The 15,674-nt window shown below is 40.6% G+C and overlaps 1 protein-coding gene across 1 annotated transcript in view; it reads left to right on the top strand.

The window, feature by feature from the left end:
- Ufsp2 (UFM1 specific peptidase 2) overlaps window positions 1-15,674 on the top strand; it is a 30,782-nt gene that overhangs the window by 1,281 nt on the left and 13,827 nt on the right. The window contains exons 3-9 of the mRNA XM_037421108.2: window positions 3,205-3,415; window positions 6,110-6,297; window positions 8,464-8,560; window positions 9,791-9,942; window positions 10,763-10,865; window positions 11,652-11,798; window positions 12,477-12,649. Of these exons, the coding sequence (XP_037277005.2) occupies window positions 3,205-3,415; window positions 6,110-6,297; window positions 8,464-8,560; window positions 9,791-9,942; window positions 10,763-10,865; window positions 11,652-11,798; window positions 12,477-12,649 (1,071 nt within the window). The remainder of the gene's footprint in view (window positions 1-3,204; window positions 3,416-6,109; window positions 6,298-8,463; window positions 8,561-9,790; window positions 9,943-10,762; window positions 10,866-11,651; window positions 11,799-12,476; window positions 12,650-15,674) is intronic.

The following is a 15,674-nucleotide window of genomic DNA, read 5'->3' as shown; positions in this document are numbered from 1 at the left end:
TGATTGCTTCACAGAGGGTTGGTAGAAATTCCATTGTAGAAGCACCTGCATTTCAATCATCTGGAGGTCTTTAAACTACATCTATGTCTAATTTGGCATAAGTTCCTACAATGCACCTCCATTAGAACATCACCTCTATGGCTTGCATATGAACCACTGACAGCTAACGACACTCATGTTTTGATTTACAAAGAGACAACTGCATTTGCTGTGCAGATCAGATGTTAAGTTTTTCATTTGTTTAGAAATACTGTTACGAGCATTGCAAAGCTTAAAGGGCCCCAAGGAACCTCTGATAATGTGAAGAGCGAGTGCGTTATTCTCTCTCAGTGTTTCCTATCATTGCGGCACAATTTGTAATGCCGGCAGCTTGTTCACGTGATGCCAGGATGAAATAAGCTACTGTCTCGCCTTTGAATGTGGTTTAGAAGCCTTTTAAGCGTACATGTGTGCATATCCGTTGCTCTGCTCATTACAGTCGAAATAAACAGATGAACCCTGAACCGCAGGCTGCTATGAATTGGTCTGAAGTTGTCTTGGGCCCTGAGAAATGCAGTAAAAATACACATGCATGTTTATTAGCAATGTGGGACTGCACACAAGAAAAGTATGCAACACAGAAACTGCTTCAAAATATAGGATATTGTAACAATGGGAGGCACTTGCAAGAAAAAAAAAAAAAGAATAATGGCATATACAAGGTTGCATGACAGATCAGAAATGGACTTGTAAAAATGAAGAACTTGTGTTGTTGTGTTATTAACATAGCTAAAACAGTTGCTTTGATGAGTTGTTTCATATTTAAAAATTTTAACAGCACAAAAAAAAAAAAAACAGAATATTGAGGATGACGCGCAGACACACCACCGAACTCAAAATTGTTTTATTAGTTTGACTACGAGAACTTTTTACGGTGTGCATCAAAGCAACGAAAAAATTGTTTTATGAAAGAAAGCAATGAAAAGGCCTCGTGGCAAGAAGCTTTCGAAAAGGACAAACAATCAGTGGTGAGCACATAGTCAAAAATCTTAAAACCTCAAGCATGCTTAAGATATAAAAAGTGAAACTAGAAAGATATATAACCACAAGTATGACATCCAAAATCAAATAACAAATAAGATAAAGACAAACAAGCCATGGAAGTTACGCTAGACAAAGATAAGACACGGTAAAGAAGCTGTTGAGAAGGCACATGTGCTAAGTATTTATGTATCTCCTTCTTGATCCATGCTTTAAAAAGGCCTTGTGTTCGATGTAATGAAACAGTTGTGAGCTCAGCACTGTGTCTTGTGCATTTCCCTTGGTGTTCTGTTTTTGTGCTCCCTTTGAAATCTTTGGCAATTAACCTAGAGACAGCATTTTGTTTTACCTTATTGTGCAGTTAGAACACAAATTGAAGATACTATTAGCAGCAAATATTTTTCTGATCTCAAAAACTATTGATATTCTTTCAGAGAATTAGATGAGCCAGTGCTGGCAGTGCTGGCTTTTCACATCAACTTTATACTATGGTGAATCAAATGTGTTACATCAATGAAATGCATTTAGTTTATTTAGGATGTGTTATTCAGTGGGGCATAGACGTGAGTTACAAAGTTTTGCTACCTGTTTTCATGTAGGTCTAGACATGCGCGTACAGTTTAGTAGCATTGTCAAGTCAATTTTTTTAGACTGCTTTGGCATCATTGCCAAGTTCATAAAGGACAGTTTTCAAACTGTGCTAAATGATAGTCATATATTGTAGGTAAAGAGGCTTCATTGTTGGCAACTATAGCCTCTTTCTGCTAGCAGTACAGCTTGTTTGCTTTTTTATACATTCTTTCATAGGTTGCCAAGGCACTTCGGAATGAACACTAATTAAACTTTTTTTGTTCACTCATGACAGCTCAGGGACGTTATCATTTAGGATTATTGTCTGCCAGGCACACGAGTGATACAATGGGAGACAGGCCTCTGCTGCAACAGGCTATGTATCTATGTGAAATTGCCTTTTCACTCTTGACATTTTAAATACCCTATTGGAGTTCTGTGAAACAGACATTCAGTTTTGATACTCTTTAAAATTCGTATGCAAATATACAAAAAGAGGCTGTTAAATAAATAAAAAACCTCATTTTTTGATAAACAGCTGCAGAATAGAGTGCAAATTTAGGCCACCAATGTTGTGGTAAGAACGTCTTCCTTCGTGGGTAATCGTGCTTTTTATCATACAGGTATAGACTGAACCCACCACAAACAAATAAAGAGTGCGATTATCCAAGATGCAACACCAGCCAGCCCCTGTAGTTGCTCTTATGTTTTCCGTGTTTCATCGACTGCCATGACTTATTTCTAGTGCCATTATCAACCGCTTGCTGTTGTGGTTAGTGATAAATTTACAGAATTAAAGAAAAGGAAATCTTACTTAATACCGAACCTGCTATACATACTATATACTTGTTAAAAACCAACACAATTTCAAATTGGAATTGCTGCATAACAGTATTTTACCAAGCCGTAGAATGTCCCAGTTTCTGCTTTGGCTTTGAGAAATATACATGTATATCTTGATCTGTTACATCTTTTGTGAACTAATAAAAGGTTATTTTTACTCGGCTGTCATAATACAATCAATTGGTTATATGTTCGACTCACGTCAGTCTGTTTTTGTCATAGTTATACAGTCAACTTGCGTTCCGTCAAGCCATAGGGGACTGTATATTTTCATTTATAGATTACAATTTGTTTAGTATATCTAAAGTTTAATAGCATACAATTGAAAACAGCATTGGTGGTTTCTGTGTTGTGCATTCAATCTATGGGAAAGTATATTGTGATATTGCTTGAGAAAATTTATTGCTGGGGGAAATTTGGTGCAGCACATTGAGGAGCACACACAACCTATGGAAGTGTACCATATCAGAAAGAAAAGAAGTGATTGTGTCAGTGATACTGCTGTACTTTTATTCAATAAATGAAAAGAAATTTTAGTCTGCAACCTGGCAATGTCTTTTTTTGTGTGTGGTTATGGTAGGCAGGGCACTTGCAGGGCTGTATGGTATATGTATGTAGGAAAGCTTTTTGCAATGCAGAAAGAGTTATCGCTTGTCCCATTCTGTTGGTGCACTTCTATGCCCTGTATTGAATTTGCACTGTGCAGCTTAGCATTTTGACATTGCCATTCAAGGTGCGGTAGGCCACAGGAAAAATGTGTTTTTATTGCAGGAAGGTGCCATGGGCAGCAACCTTGAGGTGGCCGTCATTCTACACACAGACACGAGCAAGACGGCTGTTTCAACCCAGCTTGTTTCCCTCGAAGCAGACTGCCCCATGGAACCCAAGTCAGTCACCATGGTGCCGGACATTCACGTTGGGACGTGCACGGTTCGAGCTCGTGCCTCTCTCATGATGCCTTTTGAGATAGACCCCGACCCTAGTGAGTGTTTTACAGTTCATGTGTATGATATGTCAGCTAACATTGCCATTTCAAAGGCAGCCTTTTTCTTATCTAATATATCAATAATTTCTGAAGGCAGTTTGGCATTAGGATTCAAAAATGCATCGATACCCATCTTTAGAATGACTGAAATACAGACGCTGATTCTTAAATACAGTGTGGTTTCACGGTTATGTTTCAAGGCATGGTATGTGTATGAGGTGCCTCATGAAAAAAAATTGCTTGGTGTCAGTCATGATTTGCAGACCATGAACATATGTGAAGTTTTTTTTTTTATTTTCCTCTTTCCTAAAAGAGCCAAGCGCACTTTGACTGAGACTGAGAAAAACGAAGTTTTTTGCTACTGACAATACGATTGGGCCTGGCCCCCAATTTTTTTTTTTTTTAGTGTGGTTATGTCACCAAAATATCTCAAATCTGCAATGCGACTAAAATCTACATAGAGACCACTATCGTCGATACTCACGCGTGAACTCGCGATTTGGCTCTTATTATTTATATATTGGAACGTTTAATTTGAGCTTAAATTAGTTAATAAAAGTTGTCTAAATCGCCCTGAATGAACGATATAAGAATGTCTGGCGGCAAAGTTAACACTATCGTCATGCTTCTGTTGGTGCCATCCTTTGTTGCATGGGCGTAAATGGTATGGCTAGACTTGTAGGGCGAGTGATCTTCTCAAGCAAAGGGCACGTAGTTCTAGACTGTTGGCAGAATTTTCTTAATCCCAGCACCCAGTGAAGGCTTTCAAAAAACGTTTCAGGTGTTCTTTTTTTTCTTGGGTCCTTTTATGCCACACAGTTTCGGACCACTTCTTCTTCAAAGATTGAATTGGTGCCCAATATTTTCATTTTAGTTGTCTAATATTTTAAATGTACCACCTTGGGGTTGAAGAAGGACATGATACTGCAGCAATAAACTTCAATCAGACACTAAATGGCAGAACTATTAGGAAAATCAGCCTTTTAGTCTTTATATTCGAGTTTCTCTCTAATACTTAATTTCCTTCAGTAAGTGCCAAACTATCAAGGAATGAAATCACGATAGGAAAGCAACTGTGACACAAATGAAATCAATAGGACGTGGCCGCATTTGTTGTTTTGATTGCTATTGTTGATGCACTGCTGATCTAATGTATCTGGCTCAATTGGACTCGGACAGGTGCAGGATTTGCCTAATTTTTTATCTGAAACTGCTTTTGTTTTCTCTTAAAGCTCACTTTATTATCAGGAATTGTCTCATTTAGATTACAAGTGTTCTAAAAAGTCGAAAATACTTCAGGGTGCTTTACATTGCCATGAAATTAAGCCAAGTTTTGGTTTTTGCGTTTGGCCCTTTAGAAAAATAATGCCACACTTATGCTTAAGAAAATAAAAAGATTGGTATATTGAATGAAGACAGTTGCAAGTCATGGTGGGTTGCTAGAAAAGTAAATTGGGGAACCCTTAAGCTTCGCCTGTAAGGGTTGAACGCAATAGTGATATCCTGTTCCTAGTGCGTACCTCAACCACTTGATGCATACGTTTTGTTGGAAAAATAAGAAGATTGGTATATTGGATGAAGACAGTTGCAGGTCATGGCGGGTTGCTAGAAAAATAAATTGGGGAACCCTTAAGCTTCGCCTGTAAGGGTTGAACGCGATAGTGATATCCTGTTTCTAGTGCGTACTTCAACCACTTGATGCGTACTTTTTATTGTGTGATGTTACTTGAGAAGTTTAAATTGCGGATTAATACAAAGCAATCGATAAAGTTCACTAAAGCTTTTGCATATGGCTACATTCTGTAACTGTAGCATGCTTTAAACGACGAACAATTATGCGCGTGCAATGTTTTCGAACTTGCTATGCACCTGCAACATGGTCTTGAAGGAATATGCGTGGTAACGTGTGTTCCTTTTGTAATGGGTGACCGTCTTTAAACCACAGAGTTATGATATAATCACATGTTCTGAAGCTCGATGGCAATGTATGCTTGTAATAGACAATATCAGTGTGATATTACATGTTATATTGTGCAACCGTAGTGCATGTGTTTGTAAATCATGAAAGTTACTTTCACTGCATTTGCTAGCAGAGGAAGTTTATTTTCACTGTATTTCTGAGTAGATGCATGTCTGTGTGGTAGAACACCTGCTTGCCATGTAAACAGCCTGGGTTCGATCCATACTTGGACCTGGAAATTTTAATTTTTTACTTTTATTTTCATATTTTTCTATTTTTCGGTCACGGACAAGATGATAATTTTTTGTTCACAATCAATGACACCTACATCGGGCAAAACGAGCTCTTTAACGCTGTCGCATTCAAATTACACGGGCCACATGTTTAAGACCCCTGATTTAGAGCTTTCACTTAAAGCCCGAGGACCATTCTGGAACGATTTGATTTCCTTGTGTTTCCTAATGTTAACTAGGAAAGGCAGAAAGCTGGGCTTGTTGATCGCTCTTGGGTAGTGCTTGGTAACTGCTACTCTAAAGGCATAACACAATATTAAAGTTACAGGTCACATGCGTTTCTTTAGCACCAAATGTATGTTACCATTGAAGCTATAGTGTTGGCGCTCGATTGAAAAAGCTTTTTTTTTTTTGTGCGAGAATTCTGCCTCGAAAAACTGTTACATTGTCTCGTGGTGAATGATAACCTGACGGTCTCTTTCATTTTTTTTCGGTTAGAGTTTCTACAACAGAATTTAGAAGTGGCTGCATCACGGATCAAACGCCGCCTGGCGGCCGAAGTGCTGTCATTCCAGTTGGATGGCACTGAAGTACTCATGCGGCGAAACTCTTCCGAAAAGGCACTTTCCGACTTGGTCGACCAGTCGGGTGATGGAAGCAAACAGCGTCGACTCAAGAACACTCAGGTGACGGTTTTGTGCTTGTTACTTGACTTCAGTCTGACTGGATGGGGCTGGAAGAAACTTTATTTTGGTCTACAGGATGCACTTAGTGCATGGCGGACGACTCTAGTTAAGTGGTTCGTTAGACTTAAAGAGAGATGCATCGATGGCTCTAGCTCTACTCTTATCATGCCACAGACAATGAGTGGGGTGTATAATAATTTGAAATAGGTAGAGACATCCACCGAATAGTGACTTCTTTATTGTCCACCCCGGTGGATGAGTGGTTACGATGCTCGGCTGTTGAACTGAAGGTTGCGTATTCAATCCCGGCCGCGGCAGTCGCAATTCGATGGAGGCGAAGTAGTAGAGGCCTGTCTACAGTGCGATGTCAGTGCTCATCTAGTACACCAGATGGTCAAAATTTCCGGAGCCCTTCACTATGGTGTCTCTCATAATCGTATCGTGGTTTTAAGACTTAAAATCTTATTCCTATTCTTCTTATTACTCTTATGATTACTTTTTATTTGGTATTAGTGCCTGCATATCAACTCTACGTCCTCTGTCAGTTATGCCTTCAAAACATTTTTAGGCGAAACACACCTTCAGTGGATCTGTTAAGTTATACGACAACATTCGCGCAACAGGTACACACGTACCTAGCTGACTGAATTGTATTGTGGCAGGGCACTAGTTTGTTTTCACTGCTTTAATGAAAAAATTCAGCATGTACTTTTGAAGACCTTTCAACCCGCCATGTGCGATTCGAGCACGTGTGTTGATATCCTGACTGCACAATAGTGGCAGCGCTTTTGCATTTTACTGTTGCACATAATCTATGGCCCTTTCTCACCTTTTGTCGTGGAACTTGGAGTACGTAAATATTCATTGTGCTGCAAGCCCAGGTTAAATCTCTCATTGGGGGTAAATGTAACATAACACAGCAGTTATCTGGCTGACATACTTTGGGGGTTTTGGCCATCATGATATGCTTGCTAGTGTGGCCTTCTATATATCACATGGCAGGTTCCTGTGCTACACCTACAGGGGCCCTGAAACACTTGTAGCAATGGCATCACTTCACGAAAGAAGCATGTTGCTAGACAGTTTGACCACCGAAAAAATTTTCAGAACCCGTCCAGTATGAATGGAGCTCCGGAGATTTGTCGTATGGTATAATAGCTTTTTCTTTCCTCTCGTCGTGACAAAATCACTGGATGCTAAGCAAGGAGAGATGGCATGGGAAAAAAAGATATGTCACGTGCACCATGTGACCTTGAACACTTTTTTTTCTTTTTTTAATACGCTGAATTTGAGTGCAATCGCGCATTCATGCACGTACACATGGTAGCCTCCCGCAGCGGCCGTAGTTACTCCCGAGCTTACCATACTCGATTAAGCCAATGGTATGATACTTGGGCCTGTGACACAATGATTTTTGAGTATAATGAATCATTTGTCGAGAGAGTAGGAAGTCATTTTTAGCTGAGTTTGAGATTTTATTGTGAATTCCAGGCCGCGTGCTGCGCTACAGTTCGTTCACGTGTTCTTGGGAGCCTCGACTACCTATCGACAGTGTTTTCTGACCATGCTTAAAAAGTGTTGCAGGGCTCCTTAAACATCAAGAATAGTTTGGTGCAGCATGTAAGAGGAAAATGTCATTTCATTCGTGAATCTGTTCCTTTTTTTGGAGAGTTTTTAACCTGTGTATTAAAACACATAATTGTTTACGAAATTCCAGGTGACCAATAATGGGTACTGGTGCCAACAATGCTGCTTATGGCATCTTCTGACCTTGTCAAGCAGATATTAATTAGAGATAACACTACAGCAATCTATGGTATTCTAATTACTGTAAAGTATTTTGAGTTGTATCATTGTCAATTTGGAGTTTCTTTGAAATTTTCATGCAGTGCGGGGAACACTTGTGTGACACAGAAATTTTTTAAACGCACCATAGCTTGACAATGTGTTGCCAGCCACATGGCACCAATAGGATTGCTGCTACCATCTGTAGCTCCAGTAACTTGGGAATATGTAAACTGTAGGAAGTTTACAAAACTTTGATTGAAATACTCTTCGAAGCTGGTAGTAAATGTTACCAAATAAGCTTGACTCTTTGTGGCTTGACTCTTTGTGGCTTGACTCTTTGTGGCTCTGAACAACATGGATTTTTTTTTTTTTTTTCAGAGGATTCTCAGCTTTGCTGTTTTGGTGCAGTGTACTGGGGAGCCTGCGATGGATGCTTGTGGAAAATCCTGCACACCCGTCATCCATTACCAGAGAAGTAAGCTGAAAGTGACTTTGAATGGGAGATTGGAAATCTTTTGACAGTTTTATTGGAGGAGAGTAGGTCGACATGTAGTCTTGGAGGTATCGATGGAATGCTCTGTATAATTTGTGATCATGCCACGTAATTCCAAGATTGTGGATTCAGATCCCTCTAACAAAACATGTGATTTTTCGCCTTCAATTCATTTCTATTTGCATCACAATTTGTGCACTACATTTAAATGCAACAATTAGCATCTACTATGTTTACCCATGCCCAGTTGTCTGCTTGATTTCTTTCATTCTGTCTAGGCTTGTGCGAATATTCCAATGCTTTCAATATTTGAACAGATATTACAGTACGAAATTTGCTTGGATTCGAATTTAAAATTTTGAAAATTTCGAAGCTTTTGAAATGAAAGAGCAAATAAATATTAATCCACTCGTAACTTCTTGTGAAGGTGGTTTCACTGCAGTGAAGGGGTGTTAAGGCCTGAAAGCATCTATCCAAAGAGAATCCGCTCTGTCACGAAGCCCCACTGGAAGGTTAACTGAATACATTATCCACCCTTACATCGATTGACCATTATTTTTAAGCTTAAATGTTTGTTATGGTGGTTCATATGGTTTAGTCATATTAAATTTTAAAATGTGACATATTTTACATGTTATCACTGCATTCTACCGAAAGTCGAACTCTGCGCATTTGTTAGCATTTTCTTTGAGCCAAAAAAAGTGGTATTTGCACAGGTCTTGTTTCAATTAAAAAAAAATTATTGTGCAGGTTAGTTAGGTTATTTAAGCTTAAATGTTTGTTATGGCGGTTCATGTGGTTTAGTTATAATAAATTTTAAAATGTGACATATTTTACATGCTATCACTGCATTCTACCGAAAGTCGAACCCTGCGCATTTGTTAGCATTTTCTTTGAGCCAAAAAAAGTGGTATTTGCACAGGTCTTGTTTCAACTTAAAAAAAATTATGGTGCAGGTTAGTTAGGTTATGACAAATGTACCATTTTTAAAATATATTATGTAATATATACTATTTTAATTGAAATTATTCTTCCAAAATCACTGTTGGTTTTGAACTTACTATTTGCACAAGCCTAGTTTTCTCTAGTAAAAAAAAACAAGCCCCTCGTAAAAATTCCCCCCCTTTTTTTTAAAAAAAGTTCAAGGATTCCGATTAATGGCAGCTAGTGACTACTTTCTCTCTCAGGAAATGTTGTGATGTACTTACACAGGAACGTTTAAGAGTTGCTCTGTGGTGCTGCCTTTGGATGTGGTGGCCACCGTGGGAGTGGAAGATCCTGTCGCTGACGTTGTTGACCTGCTGGCACAAGAGTTGGTCAACCAGGTGGACCAACTGGTGTGCTGCATTTCACGTTTTTCCAAGGTGAGGTGCTGAAGCAGTTTGACAGCAACAGTGCACTCACACTGTAGTTTTTTTTTTCTTTTGAGCAATTTGCTCAAAAAAAAAAAAATCCCTACTCCTGCTTACAGCCTCTTTAGGATAGCAGTATTTTGCAAACAAATATTGTGTACCAGAATTTAGAAAAAGAGGCTCTGTCTTGATAATAAAACATTCTTTAAGCAAAGAATATGAGCATCAGATTAGTATGTTAATGGAAATATTACAGTTTAGATGCCACTTTAACATGCCTACATATGGCTCATTGACAATTTGATTACTAGATGAGTACTTGTGAATGTACAAAGTTTCTTACAATTAAATAATGAAATCTCATTTATGAAAGCTTACAAGCAGCTACTCCAGTGTATTGTGAACTAGGTTTCCTTCACTTAATGTAAATTTCATAATGTGAACTAGATTTGCTCTGCATTTCATTCTATGTACTGTATTCCTGTCACATAAAGCGGAGGCTTCTTTTTTTTTTTAAGTTTTGGCGCTCGATAGCTGGAACAAGCTGTATAAAAGGTGCTATCAGCGGATAGTAAATATTGCAAGTGCAGTCATTTCACTGAAGTTTGCTGTGCCAATTAAAAAAGATGGTGATATCAGTCGTATGTTCAAACAGAAACAAAACAAAAGTGGTAAGACGAGCCCTAAGTGATTAAGTCACCGTACAAATACAAGAAAAATATGCCAGACACACGCATACAGTAATGACTTGCATTTAAAGTGCGACACCTCGCAGCTATGCATAGCCACCGATGTGTCTGTACATGTCTGAACAAACAGCACTTTGATGCAGGGGGACAGTGTATGTAGTGCACAGCCATTCCACTTCTGGCCTGCCAAATGTGGTCACTGGGTCACCGTAGTCTACCCCGATGGCGTCTCCCAGGAAAACTTGTGTGAGTACTGCCTGGCTGTAAGTTATTTCGGAAGCAAATAAAATAAACTCAGGAAAGGCGTCCAATGAATGAGAGAGCTGTAGTTGCCTACTTGCAGAGAAGAATAACTTTTGCGTGTTTATTCATGAGGTTATCTCTCAATTCCATGTGCATTCAGCATTTGTGCCAGTGAAGCAAATGGTCTTGAATCACTTGAGCATTTCTGTAATATTCAAAGCCTGCCTCCCCTTTTATAATTCCATATGTTAACTTCACTGCTTTTCTTTTATTCTGTTGTGGTTATTATCCTTTGAAAAAATGGTGCATTATATATTTAGATATGTGTAGGGTCTCTAAATTGTGTATAAATTGCTTCTTGATGACCACTAGACCATTGTTGTCACCTATAATAGGACAGGTTTCACTCTACAACTAACTTCGCATAGATTCCACTGCTTTCTTCACAGAATATCTGACAGGTTAAATTATAGTACATTTAACTGATCATTTTCGAGCGCTCTGAACACTGAAAAATTTCTGTAAAATAGCTGCTAAGCATTACTACTAAAATATACAGTTCAGTAGAGAATGAGAAACCTGGCTTGCGTACCTGCTTGTGTTAAATGTAGAGCTTTGAAGCTGTTGAGTTTGCCACTTTCCAAAACAGTCGGAGCGCTCTGAAATGGCCACTCCAATGTTTCATTAGATTTTTGCGTGCAGTGCTTTGCTTTGATGACATACGCTTATGTGCAAAACGATATGTGATTTTTAAGGTAATTGCTGTCGTGTGCCTGTGTGACTATGCAGTGCCCTACCGGCGCGAGCTACACAGGCTGCTCCTTCTACCCGAGGATCAGCCGCACTTTCGCAAGTCCAACGTCTATGCATTTCCCGATGACCTGGCATCGGAACCTTACCTTCGCAATGTCCATGTTGGCCTCAATCCCCCATCAGGTGAATACTGCAGTTTCTTTGGTTTGTAAAGGCCTGCGAATGAGATGTTTGCTGCCTGGAGCACCCATAGCCATGTAAAGATTATCGGGCTGTCGTGAACCTGCAATCAGTGTTTCTCTTGAGTGCCCTGACTACCATAGCACTCCATGCATGTTGCACTCACGTGTAAATTGTTCATTTAACCTTTGTTTTTCTTCTGTAATGAATACAAAGATGTTTATGGACAAAAAAAAAAAAAAACAGTCTGCATACATTTACAGCCTGACAAGCTCATAGGATCATTGCGAACCACATACCAGTGACATCTTTGTGGTCAGCTTGCATTGTTAGGGTCACGTGGTGCCTTTCAGAGCCTACAAAGATGCCTTATAATTAGCAGTTCCTTCTAATCATTGCTTCTAATTGAATTACGTGCATAATGACCAAGGATGTTAAGTTGTTTGATTAGTTGTTAAATTTTTAGATAGAATGCAGAAAGAACACATGGTAACCTAAAAATCACAATTGAACAGAGAATCACAATTAAACAAGAAAGAATTATAAACTTAAAATGCGTGCAAAATGAATTTTAGAATTTTCAAAATTTTCACTGTTGAGATTTTTAAGGGAGCTGTGAATTCGGTTGTATAACGTTGTTTGACTTGTGTGTGCGATGCTGCTGGCTTCCTTCATGCGCAGGGTGTGAGGTGCAGCTGGTGTTTGGCCAGTACAGGTATCGGCACTACCAGCAGGATCGAATGGACGACAATGGGTGGGGCTGTGCATACCGCTCGCTGCAGACCATCATCTCCTGGTTCCAGCTTCAAGGTTACACTGAGTGTGCCACTCCCACTCACCGCGAAATACAACAGGTGGGAACCTGCACTTCTATTCTTCACCTTGCTCAGCTCACATGGCCACGGCCAGATAAAGTCCGTTTCAAAATCATTGTTTTCGATGTCACTGTTCAGTTATCGACAGCGTATTAGATGCCTGCATCAAACGAGTTTGCTTATCTGGTGATGTAGCTTTTATTTTACACTGCTCCAACCAAACCCTGCCTTCAGCTGTGTTTTGACTTCTCTTGGCATTCGTTCACTTAGGGTAATAAGCCGCTGGTTGCCTGTCCTAAACCTCAGATGACCTTTCCGATTCAATATTTTTCCAACATTTACAGTGAAACTTCACTTCAATGAACTTCAAAGGACCCCAGGAAAAAGTTCGCTACAGGGGAGACACTGCTCTTAAGGGGGGACATGGTGTGTGAAGATATTTTCCGTATTTGTGGACCAAACATGATGAAAATAGACATGCTTATGTAGTTTCTCCTGCTGATTTTAAATATGAAAAATTTTCATTGCAGGTCAATTAATGTAGAAGATACACAGTGCTGCCACTCTATTGTTTTTGGAGACAATAGAAAAGAAAGTGCTTATCGAAAAGTAAATATTATTGCATAACTAGACAGTGCAATTAGCAATAAGTGCAATGCTGGAATCCGATTTCAAATTAAAGAAAAACTAGTGATTCTGCAGATGATGAAAGTTGAGGAGTCATGTCATGGCTATCACATACAAAGAAATTTAATACCTTCTAAATTTATATGGGCAGCAAATGGAAATTCTGCTCTCAGCACTTTGTAATACACAGATTGGGCGTTATGTTTAATGAAAAAATTATTGGTCTAGCCGTTCTAGATTGTAAGATATCAACCTGACAAACAAGTAAAGTCACCGAAAAGCATGTTTTCAGAAAACTGAGAAAAAGAAATAAAACTCATTCATTTACATAACTGCACTTGAAAATGCTCAGTATGCACCGGGCATGCAGTCCTTTTGACTATGAGTCCCTGTGTGGCGCTTTTTCAGGGACTGGTGCATGTTCTCCGTTGCTTGTCGCTTCTTGACTGATGCTGCCGTGTGCTGTCGATTTTTTTCAGCCATGCGACTGCGGCTTTGCCAGCTGGGGTTTAGGCTCAGCTCTTTCATGTCTTCTGATGCCTTTTTATTGCCTGCATTGAACTTGAGCACTCTGCCACAGCTGACGCCACCGTGAACAGCGAAGTATGTCGCTCCTTTGGTGCCAGCGCTCAAATCATTGAATGTAGGCATTCGTTGTTATTTTGGGTTTTCCCTCGCTGGCATCGTTGCAACAGCTTTCTGTCTGACAAGCGCTCATAAGTGGGAAGTAAGGCTTGGCAGACATGTGGAGGCAGCTTTCGACAATGTTTGGGAATGGGCTCCCCCTTAGCCTTTGCCGCATTTTGTTTGCACCAGGAATTCGGTCGGACCAGGTGGGCACAGAGTGTGGTTTGCCACATCATCATTACACGTGATGTAATGATAAGTGGCCATCACTGCTGTGTACATAGCATCAACATCACCACTGTGTGTCTTCAGAGCCCACCCATAATAATTGGTGAGCTTCGAAATCAGGTCTCCTGTCAAGCGGCCCTTTCCGCCAAGGCTCTCAAGGCCAGGGCCTTTGTGTTTTGCAATCAAGTTGCCCAAAGCAGTGCCCATACGCTTTTGGACATTTATTCATTTATTTATTTATTTACAGATACTGCTGTCTCGATACACGAGACATAGCAGGAGTGGGTACATTAGGAAAAGGAACGAACATACATTAAGCAATACCAATAGAAACATACAAAGCATTTAAAACACCTTACAAAATATGGTTTGGCAGTTCTTTCAAAAACAGTTCAATTGGTTTTTCGCATAGGGAACATGATTAATGCAGTCCTCTTTTTCCACTGGGATATACCCATAAACCTTATCTTCTTGTAGCGCAAGGTAACTGCGGCTGTCCTCGTCGCAAACCACCGTGGTGTAGCGCAGGTTGTGCCGCTCAAGTGACCTCCAGAATAGGATGAGGGTAGCCTCAACCTCCATTTCCCCAGCCTTTTTGTCACTGGTTTTCTGACACTGGTGATGTTCCTTCCACGCTGCATAAGAAGGGTCATCTTCCTTTGGGCCCGACTCGCATCCAGCACAAAAGTTGCTCAAAACAACGAAGTCAAGCACCAGCCCGCTGAACAGTTCTATGACGGTGCCGAGACCGATATGCGACGAATGACCGTGAGTCATCCATGACCCATCAAACGACACCGCGATGTTTCCCATGTGGTTTATATTAAGTTCGGCGTAAAGTTCGCGCGCGCGCAGTCGCTCGTAAAATTGCATGCAGCATGACCGGCCGCGGGTGCCAACTTCGTCTTCACGTAGTGTTGCCACGTTTTTGTGTGAAAACCCCGACGACTGATGCCCATCAACGAGAACACATCATTCAGCGTGGTCTGTCTGTTCCCCGTTGCCTGCATGGCATGCACGGCCAAAGCGTTCACAGCAAAAAGTTTCATGCGTTCATCGCTACGTACGCACGGCGAGCTCCACAACGACGCAGTCTCCCCACAGGTCGAACACACAAAACGCAACTTCACGGCGAGTCCGAATTCCCGGTCATCGAGGACAATCTGCAGTTCTCCGTTGCATGCCTTGCACTTTGCAAATGCCAACAAAGCGCTGTTCACTGTGTCCAAATCTATAATTGTGAACGTGGTTCTATCAGGCGGCCGAGCTGCTTCGTCGGCACCGTCAACCACAAATTCGCGTTTCTGTTCCGTCGCTGCAGCGGACAACAACTCCGATAACTTATCTTCGGCTTTAGCTCGCTCCTCGTCTAAGTCAGATTGCTGCCGATAGATTGTATCTAGACGCACGCGACTGCTGCTCGAAGGCTCTGCGGCTGAGGGACTTTGCACAGGAGCCGTGACAACTGATGTGGTAGCTAGGCCTTCCGTGGTAGCGTCGATGACTTCGCCATGGGACGCAGAGGTGTAGCGTCTCGGGGGTTTTGCTGTATCGCGGAGCACTTCTTGAAATTCGCTACTAG

The sequence above is a fragment of the Rhipicephalus microplus genome, chromosome 2 (genome assembly GCF_043290135.1).
Source record: "Rhipicephalus microplus isolate Deutch F79 chromosome 2, USDA_Rmic, whole genome shotgun sequence".
NCBI lineage: Eukaryota > Metazoa > Arthropoda > Arachnida > Ixodida > Ixodidae > Rhipicephalus > Rhipicephalus microplus.
Note: the sequence above shows the minus strand (reverse complement) of the source record. Positions and strands in the feature narration are given on the sequence as shown.